This window comes from Ascaphus truei, chromosome 2, assembly GCF_040206685.1.
Source record: "Ascaphus truei isolate aAscTru1 chromosome 2, aAscTru1.hap1, whole genome shotgun sequence".
NCBI lineage: Eukaryota > Metazoa > Chordata > Amphibia > Anura > Ascaphidae > Ascaphus > Ascaphus truei.
The window spans coordinates 231436214-231450499 of record NC_134484.1 but is presented as its reverse complement, the minus strand read 5'-3'; the positions used below and the strand labels follow the sequence as shown (position 1 = coordinate 231450499).

Genomic DNA, 14286 nt, shown 5'->3' with positions numbered 1-14286 from the left:
CTTACATACAGCTGCAATGGCATGTACAGTATTCAAACAAATCACGGCACCGATTTTGTGTTCTCTGCTGTACTCCACACAGCATGAACGCGGCCAAGAGCCCCAGACACCCGCGCTTATCGCAATTGCTTTGTTGAATTTCATGGATTCCGGGCAATGGATGGAAGGGAATTAAACATAATTATGCCCCTTTACAAAGCATTAGTAAGACCACACCTTGAATATGGAGTACAATTTCGGATACCACTCCTTAGAATAGACATTATGGAACTAAAGAGAGAGTGCAGACAAGAGCCACCAAATTAATAAAGGGGATGGACAATCTAACTTATGAGGAGAGGCTAGCTAAATTAGATTTATTTACATTAGAAAAGAGGCATCTAAGAGGGGATATGATAACTATATACAAATATATTCGGGGACAATACATGGAACTTTCAAAAGAACTATTCATCCCAAGGGCAGTACATAGGACTCGGGGGCATCCCTTAAGGTTGGAGAAAAGGAGATTTCACCAGCAACAAAGGAAAGTGTTCCTTACAGTAAGGGCAGTTAAAATGTGGAATTCATTACCCATGGAGACTGTGATGGCAGATACAATAGATTTGTTCATTAAAAGGTTGGACATCTTTTTAGAAAGGAAAGGTATACAGGGATATACCAAATAAGTATACATGGGAAGGATGTTGATCCAGGGATTAATCCGATTCCTTCCTGACTCTAAGAATTGGCAATTTATTTTCCCCTTATGAGATCATTGGATATCTGGGTTTTTTTTTGTTTGCCTTCCTCTGGATCAATACGTAGGTATAGATATAGGATAAAGTATCTGTTGTCTAAATTTAGCATAGGTTGAACTTGATGGACATACATCTTTTTTCAACCTCATCTACAATGTAACTATGTTTCTTTGGATGCAATGAAATAAATGAATTGCAATGTGTATAGTACTGTGCTACTGTGTCAATTTAAGGAATTAAAAGCCAGAACTCTGAAATGCCATTTTCTGCAGTCGCTGCACTTGCGTCTTAAGGCGGAAAGGTTGGAAGACATCCCACGTCATGACACCGGTATTCCGATATACACAACACGTGATTTGTTTGAATAATGGCCGCTGCAGCTGTATGATGCATACCTGTAGTTTGTTGTCTAAAATGACTTTTGACGGATTGTCTTGTTGAATGTCTTTTTTTTTTTTTTTAACTGGTGTTGGTAAATATCTAATATTGCTTTAATACATTTTGAAATAGCTGTACTGTAAAATACCTTTTTTATTAATGGATGTACTGTAATAAAACATTCGTCCTGCATAAGAATTAGAAGGGGTTTACGTTGCTAACCATATAAACTGTCATTTTAGGCTTTAAACCAGGGCACTTTTGCCACAGGTTTAATTGTTTTAGTTTGTACCCTTTACATATGTCTGTTATGCGCATCTCATTTGTTTGTACCAATATACCTGACTGAAACTATTTTTAACACTTAAGATTCACAATAGGGAAAAAAGGTTAGTACTGTACATAGACGCACGCAAGCATGGCATCATTTGTTATTTCCCTTTCTCAGTTTAACACCAAAATAATCAATTTGTGATGCTTGGTACATACAGTAGGCCCCATATACACTTGAATAATAAATGTTGTTGTCTGTAGTTACAGATTGCAATATTATGAGTTGTTAAGTTGTTGCTACAAATACTAATTCTGCCCCGTTAAGTGTCACGACTGCTGACCTAAAGAAGAAATGGGTTTAGATCATGTGTACTCATAAGCCTTTCTAAAAATGGAAAATAATTGCACTAATTTCAAAGTTACAGAGAAACATCTATGTACCTTACAGTATGTCTACTGCTACCTGAGCCCACCTGCACATTATTTTCTTCCTGAGCATTCATTTAAATCAAGTGGTGGTGTAAAATGAAGGGTGACAGCACTGTAGCCATAAGTGCAAGGGCGGCATGACTGCCCATGCTAGATAACAGCGCTTGGTGGTGTCCTCTTATGGCGTGAGAGGCAGTGGTTTAGCCCGAGGGCGAGCGTCGGGCATGATGTTGTCCTTTCATGGTGGGAGAGGCTTGGTGTAAGTTTGGTAAGGGCTGCACTAATACTCAATACTGGAGTGGTGGGTTTCAGAGGGTGGTTGTGTCCTCTTATGGAATGTTGGCTATGTTATCTGGCTTAGCTCACCGAGCAGGTACGTCTTGTGTAAAAGTTTGTCTAGAAATCCTCTCATACGTGGAGCTGGCAATGTCCTATTACATTATGTATACGATTGGGAATAAATGCTGTGACCATTGTGTTTTGTGTGTAGGAGTGAAGCATAAGGAGATATGTGGGGTGTTATGGCCACAATGCAAATGGCCATGTTAGAGGAAGTAATAAGATAAACCAAAGAAAACCAAACATTTTTGTTAGAGCAGATCGGCACTCAATACAAATAACATCATAAATAAACAGCCCTAGCCCTCCACTACAAAGCTTTGCATGGATTGAATTTCTTTTCATCCAGTATTGTTGTTCAAAGTTGTAATTCTATCATTTTTTTTTTTTTTTTACAAAATGTTCTGGAGAACACACGTTTAAAGTACTGAATAACAACAAATGAAGTGTACAAGCTCTATTCTTTAAATATGACAGAAAGCTGATCTCTGATTTTAATTGCTAAATTCTTTCATTTTATTCTCTAGGTACCTATTTGTATTACAGCTCAGACAAGACATTCTTTCAACAAAGTAAGAGTTTTTTGTTATTTGTTATATTTGCATGTTTAATGTTTGTTAAATTGACTGCATAATATTTGTTTTCGTAGTGCTTTTTAATCTCTGTAGTACTAGAGGCACTATATTGCCGCTTGCCAGAAATTAAGCGGTAATGTTTATACTAGTTTTTGTACACATAAATGTGTACGTATTTTCATTGTTCCTCATTTCCATATAAAATAATGTGATGCTAATTATTTCGTGTTTTTTTTTTTTAAAATGAATGCGACAATGACCGTGTCTAGTGTATGAATAATAACATCATAAACTGAGACTAACGTTTCTTGCTCGTGCAGTTTATACAAAAGGTAGTTATTGTCTTGCATAACTGCATTCAACTTAAGTTAAATTACTAAACTAGTTTCTTTTAAATTATAATGGAGACTGTGGTTCTGCCCCAAAGCAATTACTCTTTATAACATGCTGGGAAAAAACTCTTTCAATCGTTGTGTGTTTAGGGAGCAGGAATGTTTTTGCCCTCTTATTTTTACTTGGAGGGTTCTTTAGGAGAAAATATGGCCCTTTTTAAAATTGTATTACTTTTCTCTTACATTTGGAAAACCAATTCTGAAAATCATTAAATCTCCAATGTAATCAAATTTCGTTTTTTTTTTATTTAACATGTATGTTCAATTGGGAGAAATAAGATGTGACATTAACTTGCTGGAACTTGATTTGATTCTGGCCATGATAATATACTTCTATGTAGACAATGAATACCCAAAATACAGTATTACTCCTAACACCCCATGAATCGCCATTTCATTCTTTGCTTGTAACAATTTTCAGACTTGATTCTTATTTGTCATAGACTTCACTTCCATTGAACACCACAGTTATATTAGAAGTGACTCTTAATGCTGAGAATAACTTTTCTATAAACATTTGTTACTAAATTGGATTTGCCTGTCCACGTAGCAATATCTTCTGCTTTAGCGTAGACATTTCCCATGTGGAGCCCAATATTTATATGCCCATGATATAACGGTTTAGGCCCTAGTGGTTGAGCAAATAAACTGGTCAACTGCTGGACTGCTGGTCCTCTTGAACATGTTTGTCTGCACAATGAACAAAAACTCCAGCTGCTTTAGCGGCAAACACAAGGAGGTTTGAAGAGAGAAGGCAGTGACAATTGAAGCATAGAATCTGACTATAGTCCAATTTTCAGCTCCTAGTCACTGGGCAAGTCAATACGAGACATATTTACAAAGCAGTGCTATTTCATAAGACACCTTTCGGCTCAAGTGAAAGTGCAGGAAAGTGTTTTATGGAATGGAACACCTCTTGGTAAACTTGACCGTTTATCTCTCTCAGTTTGTTGCAGGAGTTATTTTACGTCTGTGAACTCTTAAAAAAATAATAATACAAATAATAAAAAAAAATGTTCATACTGTATAAGCATTGAGGTTGATTTGCCATTAGATTACGTGTTTTAGGATTTGACTTCTTATTTGTAAGTCTACCAGCAAGTACAAGGACACGAAGAGCCCCCCCATGGACAACTTGAATATATGTATACGTATGTATGTACATGTATGTACATGTATGTACATGTATGTACATGTATGTATGTATGTATGTATATATATATATATATATATATATATATATATATATATATATATATATATATATATATATATATATATATATACAGTATGTATATATATATGTGTGTGTGAGCTGCACAGGAAAAAGTTACATTAAAATGACATCCTTGTTTTTTGTAGATTGAAATGTCCATATGAGACTCTTGTGGAATTGGCAGCTTGGTGTTTACAAGGTATGCAGATAATTGCCATTTTACTTTGTTGTACGGCACATTCAAGTGTTATGCGGTTGTCTTGTGTGAATGAAGACATGTAATCTATCTAGCATATTGTAAGCACTGTATCAACTACTAATATTGATCATGGGCACATTAAAAATATACAGATGTAGCCAACGTTATTGCAACCTGTGGCATGCTCCCGCAGGTGAAAAGACACAATATCTTCGCCCCTTCTCATGTGAGGCTGATTAAAAACACCACAGGTTACAATAATGTGGCTACATCTGTACCTAGAAAGCCAAAGTAGAAAAGGCAATGCACTTCTTGATTGTCTAACTGCTGCTTCACAGCAAAATGTTTATTAAATAATATTAGAAACGACAACACCAACTCTAAGTGCAGATGAATGGCACAGGTGGGTAAATCTCAGGCTGAAATCTTGCCTTTTTAATATTGATTCTTTATAAGTGCATTTTTTACACTTTTTTATATAAACCTTTATTTACATACTGATCTGTGATATGGAGTTACAGTATCCCTTCTTTACTGAGGTACACCCATCCATCCACACTGGGAGTGACAGCCTGTCCTGAGTATCACAGCACATGTGCCCGTATTGCATTTAAATTTTGTGAGTAGGCAAACATTAGAGCCAAGATTTCAGCCTGAGATTTACCCACCTGTGCCATTCATCTGCACTTAGAGTTGGTGTTGTCGTTTCTCCTTTTTTTTCATGCTCCCCCTGGACTGTGAGAACATATTCTGAAGTTTTTGGACCCGTGGAGACACACCACAGGGTTTGAGCCGGGAGTTCCGACTTCTTTATTGATTTGTAATTCACATGTATAATATATATATTTGATTCATTTTGTTGTTTTTCACAATCTTAATATCACTTTAAGAACAGTGAGCACTCTTTATTGTTTTGCGCCTTTATATTATCACCTTCACTTGTATATTAAAAAAAAGCACACATGAAACTTCCAGTGATGTCACAGGGGAAGGTCGACTGCATCTCAATAAAGAAAGCTTTTTCCGCTTATTCCCACCCCGCTTTCTGGACAAGGCTGTCGCCAACTAAGCCTAACAATGACCAGTAAAATAAAAAGGCAAACAAACCAAGATATTTCCCGGTATTTCGGGGTAACTCAGCTCTTCGCGGGTCTGGGCTCGGACACCCAGGATGGTGAATGATGACGACAGCTTGTGCTGCCCGATAAAGACCGGGAACAAGCGCTCCCAATCCCTGATCCGAATCTGTTTTGTTGGCTTTATATAGAGTCCCGACACGCGGGGACCTCCTCTCTGCCATTGTTTCTCTAGTCGGCGATGATCCAGGAACCTAGTGCTAGGGTGCTCAAGTTGGGGCCGATGAGGTGCACATGGAATATTTGGAATACAACCAAAACAAAATATAAATTTATGTCCTCCCCATCACAACTATCCCCTATCTTTGAAAAAACGAATTTCCCGCCAGGGTGCGAATCGAGACAATTCGACCAATTCCATACCAAAAATATTAAGATAAAGCGGACTTTGTCACAAAAGGAATAATTCTCACCTTCCAGGAACTCTGTCTCCAATATGAGGCTCCAAACCTCAAAATATTTAAATTTCTCCAAATCCGACACTACCTCCATATAATCTCCCAGACTCTTGTCTTTCCTGAACTCACAAACTTTTAGTTTCTTTGTAGGAGAGGTATCTATCAAAAGGGATTGATCTCGGGATATATCTGGGGATGGAGTCATTCATAAATACCTCAGATCATAAGTATATGGCCAAATGGGCCGAAGACCTCAACCTAGAAATAGAAAGGGATGACTTGGAGGATAGTTGGGAATCAGCAGCAAAAACCTCCATCTGCATATCAACTAAAGAGAATATATATAAAATGTTATTCCAGTGGTACTTTACCCTAAGAAGACAATGTCAGATTTAGCCAGAGGCTTCCGGCCGATGTTGCAGGGGTTGCGGACAGAAGGTTGATATGCTACATATTTGGTGGATGTGCCCCGCCATCCAACAATTTTGGACTATGGTCCAGAAAATTCTCAAGGATATAACTGAACTCACAATCCCTGTAGACCCACTGATCTTCCTATTGGTTAAACCAGTAGCGAATATTGACAGTCTGCTAAGACAACTGATCTCTTTTATACTAACGGCGGCAAGATGCTCGATAGTGGCCGCATGGAAAAAACTTGCTCCCCTCCCCCCGTAAAAGGGATGGCTCCTCATAGGACACAATAACTACTATAATACCTGGTATAATATAACTGCTTTACTGTACACACTATAACCATAACATACCCACAATGCAATACCCAATGCCCCGTGTGTTTTCCCCAAAGTACTGAGGATGCCCTTGGCACCTAAACATCCGGTTTCCGTAGAACAGTCCTACCCAAAGTGTGAGGTAGTGCTACCCCCTGTGTGGATCGTTGGTGCACTTGTATACCTCCCTGGGCACTCCTGTACCCAGGTAACACCGATGGATCAAAGGGTTGGTCAGGTCCAACGTCGCAGGGCCTCCAACATCAATCCCCTCACTCCTTAGGGTCCTGATCCTCCTCACGAGGTGCGAGCTCAATCTGGAGGGTCTCACACAATGTCTGTGTTCTCTGTGACCTGGTCCCACGCCACAGGGCACAGCGTCGTCGTCCGGTCACTGATGCAGAAATACAGTAAAGGGGAAAAAATCCCTATCTGGGGCCTTCCCTTCAACACTCAGTTGAGATGACTCGGGGCCTAGCTGGGGCCTAAGGGGCAAGCCTAGTCCAGGGAAGCACTGCTCCCTGGACACTACCTGCTCCGTTTCCTCCTCAGTCAGAACTGACTCGCGGTCTGTTTCCGTGCCAAACCTATTTCCTTCCTTCTCGAGCCCTATTGTCTGGGACTCCCCATATGGTAATCCCTCCCCCTGAGGACTCTGGGACATGTAGTCCCTCTGCAGGCAAATCGGAGCCTGTTCAAGATGGTCACTGCGCTATTTCGCAAGGCATTATGGGATTTGTAGATCCCAATGCCTTTTTCAGGCCATCCAAGATTGCCGCTGCACTGCTTGCCACTGCGTTTGTGCCCCACCTCTGCAATGGCCACCGCCTGTCCCGGAGTACCAGAGCGGCACCCTGATCGCGCAGAACTCCGGCGGCCCCCGACAAGCCAGGCAGCCTCCGCCTCCCCCCGCACCGGAGGTAAGAAGGGGGGACTCGGCTACATAAAAAAAAAATTGGCCAAAGCTACCTAAACACACAGCTCATACCGGTTTTATAATTTTTATGGCGTCCCTTTGTTCTTTGTCTTCTACAGTATAGTATATTTAATGGAAGTGCATATAGGTCATTATGCTTTGCTGGTAGTAATAGTTAAGGGTTGTATAAATAAGAAACAAAAGTGAACAAAGAAGCTCTTGTAGCTGTAATAATTTGTTAAAAGCCTGTGCTTTGCACATCATTTTATAGGTCATAATACATTTTATTGTGCAAATAAACTGGCTGCCAATGTAAATGGAAGAAATATTTTATTGAGTTGCTATGGAAACTATGCTAGAGATAAAAAAAAATTGAAAAAAAAAAAAGAAAGATTCATATCTATTGGTAATTTCACACTTGATTGAAAGCTTTACTACACTACAGTATGTTGCTTCTTTTTCAACAATTCTCGGGCAGAATATTGTGTTCTGTCAGTGATTTCGGTATCAATCTTGTCACTGCTAAAGGTCCTGCAGCAGTTGACTGCCAGTGGACGTCCGGCATTTGTGGCCATGGAGTCACAACATCAGCAATTTACATGGCTGTGACTGCTGACCAATGACAGGACTCCACTTCCAGTTCAATGGGTCAGTTGCTCTGATAGTTATCAGCTCGCTCATACTAAAAAAATAGCATTTTTAGTATGACTTATCCGTAGGGTTGCCAGGCGGCTTCTCCAAAAATACTGTACACAATGGTGAAAGGTGCGACAGGCTCGAGAGAGATACACACACATACCTCTCTCTTTGCTCCATGCTGTTTCCTCCTCTCCTTGTCCCCATCCCCAGAATCTTGACACCTCCTGCTGATTGGCTGCATTGCCCAACAGCAGCCAATCGGGATGGAGGAAGCTGCCCAGCCCTACTCTTTCCCTCCTCGGGGAAATCCCATGGCCCCCAAGCTGGTCAAGTCACTACTGTATGTCCAGAGAGATAATACTGGACACACGTCCAGTATTACCTTTTCATTTTTGTTACTGGACAGTGTGTCCAAATACAGAACAGGCGGGTTCTGTACTGGAAACCTGTCAACAGTGGCATAGCTAGGCCTACGCAGGCCCCAAGGAACAAAAAACTTTGTTACCAGAGTTCCCCCCCCATCAAGTCGGTGGTCTTGTGAGGCCCCTCTATTTCCCCCCCTCTTTCCATGTATTTCTCTCCCCTCCATCTCACTCCCTCTTTCTCACTCGCCTCCTCTCACTCTCCTCCCTCCATCAATTACCCAACTCTCACTCAATCCCCCCACGCATGCATTTCGCTCACCTGCATGTTACTCTTACTCCCTCTTTTCCTCACTCCCTCACCCTCTCTTACACTCACTCTCTCTCGCCCCCATTCTCACTCGTCCCCCCCCACAAAATACATACCAAAAAACACCACCCAATAGAAAAAACCTTTCCACATACCCCTAAATACATACCAAACTCCCCTCCCATCCCCAAATAATAAATAAAAAAACTCCACCCCCCCAAATACATATAAATCCCCCACTCCCCCAAATACATATAAATCCCCCACTCCCCCAAATACATATTAAAAAATGCACCCACACCCAATACATATAAAAAAAGGGTGTGTCTCAAGCACACAAATTGTAAGTGAAACTTCTTTGTCTTTTGTCACGGTTTTGTCACAGAAATTGTATTTGTGATGGTGATGTTTTCAATGAAAAATCAAAACACAATTTCAGTAACAAAACACAAAGAAGTTTGACTTAGAACCTGCGTGCTCGCCCACCCCCCCCTCCCTCTGTTTTAGCTATTTGCACTTTTATATTTATATTAACTGTGAATTCCTTTGTGTGTGACTGTGTGTGTGTCCCTATACTGCTGCTGCGGAGTCCTCTGCGTATGCCCGGGAGGCCTCTGCAGAATCCAGCGCTGCCTTCCTCCTCTCCGGTGACTGGAGCTGTTACAAGCTGGCCTCTTCTGCCAGCAGTGACGTCACATCCGTCACCATTAAGTCCATTTACTGCCAGGGAAATTTTCTCGTGTGGTAGGTGTGCTCAAAGAAATTTCACTTCAAAAAACAGACTTGCCTTTGGGGTGGTCTCAGGCGGGGCACAGTGGCTGCTGGAGGCCCAGCGGCCAACCAAAGCAGTTGCCACCGGCCTGGCTCTCCCCCAGCTGTGGAGCCTCCCTCCCTCACTCTGTCCCACGCCGGACTTCTAACTTCAGCGCGTGCCGGGCCTCCCTCTCCACCCCCCCCCCTCTTGCCGGCAGCCCTGAGAGCGGGCGCACAAGCCCCCGGGCTTTAGCTACACCCCTGCCTGGCAACAATCTGTACCCGATACATCACTAGGGCCTCTGATGTGCCAGGGCCTGTACTGTAACAGATACATTATTAGGGCCAGTAACCGTTTAACCCCTACTTCTTAATGATGTTTCACAAAGTCACAACATGTTGTGTAGTTGGCTTTAAGATATTGGATGTATATTATAATGGGATTGATCATAGTTGTATGGTGTTCAAAATGTACATTAAAAATACCTGACAAGGGAACCAATCTGTGAGATACTGTACAAGTGAAAAATATGCTGAGAAGGGTGGTAGGTCACAGAGGTGGCCTAAAAGACTCCTATTTGCACTCGCTAGACCAGTTGACTTAGGCTAGGAAAAATTCAATCCTTGGAGATAACTCCATAGCCATACATGTATAGTTATAAAATCACATTTATTAAACATATATACAAGAGACCTAATGTCTAAAATGCCACTATGTGGCTCCAGGAAACACAGAGAGAGCACAGGGGTAGGGGAAAATTTGCTGTTAGTTATTCAATTATTGGGAGCCTGCTATTGAGTATACTGTCGTATTGGTTTTGCTAGTACTTTCCTAGGGGGAATTCCCATCATAATCCTCTGTTCGTATCATTTGAGGTATATAGCCTGTGTAATAGGCTGGGATCCCAGCATGGGAAGGTTACTAGGTAGTTAGGGCTTATAACCGTGTTAGATGGGGCTATGTAGTTCAGGGTAAAGTCCCTATATGTCATATGATGTAATATATAGACAGAATGGAGTTATCTCCAAGGATTGAATTTTTCCTAGCCTAAGTCAACTGGTCTAGCGAGTGCAAATAGGAGTCTTTTAGGCCACCTCTGTGACCTACCACCCTTCTCAGCTCAATTACCCATCCCGTATGCACCCTATCCTTATTTACCAGTAAATTTTATTCCAATTCATGGTGAGCGGTAGCCATCCCTATCTTGTTACAAGTGAAAAATATGCAAGACCCATTCCGAATGAGCGAGGCTCAACAGGACTACAGTATGTAAATGGAAATTACAAAGCGGCTAAATTAATGTTCACAGAATGCGCAAATATGAAGTAGAAATGTGCAACATTTTAGCTAAAGTTTGAAAACAAAAAAATTCATAAAACACATTAAGGCAGCATTTGCACAATTGCTGTCATCTAACCCTTTAAACTTTCATTTTTGAAAAAATCTACATACATTTTTGATTAAAAAAAAGTAGCACAAAAATGAAGATAACAGAAAAACTATGCATTGTATTGGATCTGTATTATGGTTCACCTAGTTATTGAACATGCACAAATATATCCTTTCTGTGATAACATGCTGACTTACATTTTTGTTGTTGTTATTTTTTGCGCCGGGAGGTAAGGGGCTTATGGGGGGATCAGTGGAACCCGGGCTACATAAACAAAACAAGGGTAGTGATTTTGGGGAGGCTTGGTGCTTTGATAATAGAGAACTTGAGGTTGCAATTTGTTTTTTTTATATAAAGGTCCATATAAATATCTCAAGCTAGCAGAGAAAACCTTTCATACAGGTAGGATGCACCAGCAAGTCTCTTTTACTTTAGTACAAAGTAATGATTTAAGGAGATTTAAAAGCATAAATAGTCAATAGATTCAATAGATAAACCAGTACCTAAATTATATTCTTGTCTAACTACCAATCGTAACTATGCGTGTTCACTGGAAAGACCGCTATTTATTAACCATCAAATATAGATTGTGTGGTGCATTGCACCCATGAAATCTGAAAAATTGCAACCATTAAAAACTCCTCCTTTGATACATTTCAAAATACATGGTGGTCTACTTCTGCACAGCCGTCGGATTAATTGCCAGCATGAGAATAATAAGTGTTAAGGTTTCATGTAGCCAATAATAACTGTATACTGACCTTGATATCCAAACATGTAGCGTTTTGTTTTGAAAGCGATTTGCTGCTACTATCTATTTATCTATAGTACTTCCTTATTTGTTTGCATTGTGTTTTTTGGTAACCTTATCTTTATATTTTATATATAAATGAAAAGATTAAACAGACAAAAACATAAGCAGTTAAATCAATAAGAATGGTTTCATTATGTAATCTACAGCTAGAGAGCCTGCAATGTAATAGCATGATGTGTTTTCCACATTCTACATTCTTTCAACATCAAGCTTGGTGTGTCTGTGTGTGTTTGAAGCCGTTAGACCAGGGAAAACATTAAGTTGCTTCAGATCCATGTTTGTGTATGTCTCTGCAGCTGAGCTTGGAGAGTGTGAGCACCAGGAGCACACCCCGGAGCTAGTGTCAGAATTCCGATTCGTTGTAAACCAGACTGAGGCAATGGAAATGGATATCTTTCAGAGATGGACAGAATGCAGGTACAGTACATAATGCGCACGTGCAAATCCCTGGGCTTTTTTCTAGGTGCATAACATGCATCCGTGTCTTATTTGTAGCGATGAAGTCTCCGGGAAGCGCAATATATGTAAAGAAAAATAAATAGTGATAGTGCAATATTGTAAAAATTATGCTCAAAAAATGATGACTTGGCTCTTTATTAAATACTCACAAACGTGAGAGGTTTTGAAGGCACATAAAGGTATCTTTTAAGGACGCCTATGGTTTTCACTCGATCACCAGGAGATGCAGAAATCAGTATTTCCCCGAATATATGGACTCCCAGGGACCTTATTAAAAGATACAACTGGACATAGTGCAGACCGTATGTACAATTTATAGATGGTAAGTAGATCAAATTACACTCACATGGTTTCAAATACAAGCAAGCATTTGGATCTCAATGGATCTCTATGGCCGGGTGGATGGTATCTCCGCTTCCCCTCTCTCGTGGCGTGCGTTTCACCAGTGCGTTCCAATCAACCGGAAGTGATGTCATCCGCTGCGCCCACTTCCTGGGGTTGCGGCCGGCTCAGGAAAAAAGGTCACTCTACGTGTTTCACCACATAGGTTTCATCAGGACTTTGAGACTGTCACAGCATTGCACCCCGTGCACTGTTCCTCTTGCAAAGAACAGCAGCTCTGGTTCCTGGGCTTTTTGTTTACAAAACTTAGCACCAAACAGCCAGGCTTGTTGGTACTAGTAAAGCTGTGAGAAGTGCAAGTTTATGTCTCTCCCCGAATCAAGAGCTTAACATCACTCAAATATCCAAGATTCCTTGACCAACAAATGAAAACATCAGTTCCAACATCATACACATTGCTGACATCATAATTTGAGGCACTGACGCTCCCCTGATTCTTCTCCCTGATGAGGTTGTCTAGTTGGAGCCCATAGAACACACCTCAGAGCTAGTGTCTGCGTTAGTCCTCAGCACAGCTACTCCTGTTTGTAGTTCTCCATTCCCAATGCATGTTCTCCATGGGAAATAGGTTCTCCTGAAGATTATTCTCCCACCTCATCTTTCTTCCCCTCGCTTTGCCAGCCAACTGTAATAATATAATTTCCTTCTGTCTACGCTACCCAAAATACGTGGCCCGATTTTTAGTTGCTCTAGCATATCAGATCAGGGGAAAGGCTTCAACAGTTTCACAATTATGTAAGTTCTGCAGCAGATGCTGTGCAGGCCAACTATTTCCACAACTAGAGCCCCACACAAATGTTCTCAATAGTCCCAACAAGATCTGAGTGAGCCTGTGTACCTGGCAATGTGAAACCTTTTGGTTACTATAATGTAAAATGTTGTTTACATTTCTCTCTCAAAAAATATTTTTTTTTGGAGATTCTTGTATTTAATGCATTCACCCTTGAAAGCCATATATGGTGAGTCTTGCACATGGGATGTTACACATGGTTAATATTACACACATCTTAGCTAAGGTCAAATGTGATCATTAATGGAAGTACTTTCTTTAAGTATGTTATTGCATGACCTCTACAGTAGTGTTTTCATGAATCTTAGCAGGTTATACAGTTGTAATGGGGTTTCACAAAATGTACCTTGCAAAACTAATACAGTATGCAGTTAATGTCTTTTTTTTTTTTTTTTTTTTTTGCAGAGGGAAAACACCAGCACAGGCAGAACTCTGCTACTTGAACAAAGCAAAATGGTTAGAAATGTATGGTGTGGATATGCATGTAGTAAAGGTAAAACAAAATTCTGTTTTCAGAAATACATACAATGTCAAATTCCCATTGCATTTAAAGTAGGAATCCCACATTTTTTATTAAATAAGGGTTGCCAAGAACAGTACCACTGTTCCCTTGCTCAGGATATGTTTCACCTGTTCTTTGGCTT

At 40.6% G+C, this 14286-nt stretch overlaps 1 protein-coding gene across 3 annotated transcripts in view; it reads left to right on the top strand.

Moving 5' to 3' along the window:
• Positions 1–14286, top strand: part of EPB41L4B (erythrocyte membrane protein band 4.1 like 4B) — a 472815-nt gene that overhangs the window by 144234 nt on the left and 314295 nt on the right. For all 3 annotated transcript variants that reach the window (XR_012799153.1, XM_075585948.1, XM_075585949.1), the window contains exons 5-8: positions 2687–2731; positions 4489–4541; positions 12288–12408; positions 14048–14135. Coding sequence is in view for 2 of the 3 variants with exons in the window: in XM_075585948.1 (XP_075442063.1) it covers positions 2687–2731; positions 4489–4541; positions 12288–12408; positions 14048–14135 (307 nt within the window). In the remaining variant the exon portion in view is untranslated. The remainder of the gene's footprint in view (positions 1–2686; positions 2732–4488; positions 4542–12287; positions 12409–14047; positions 14136–14286) is intronic.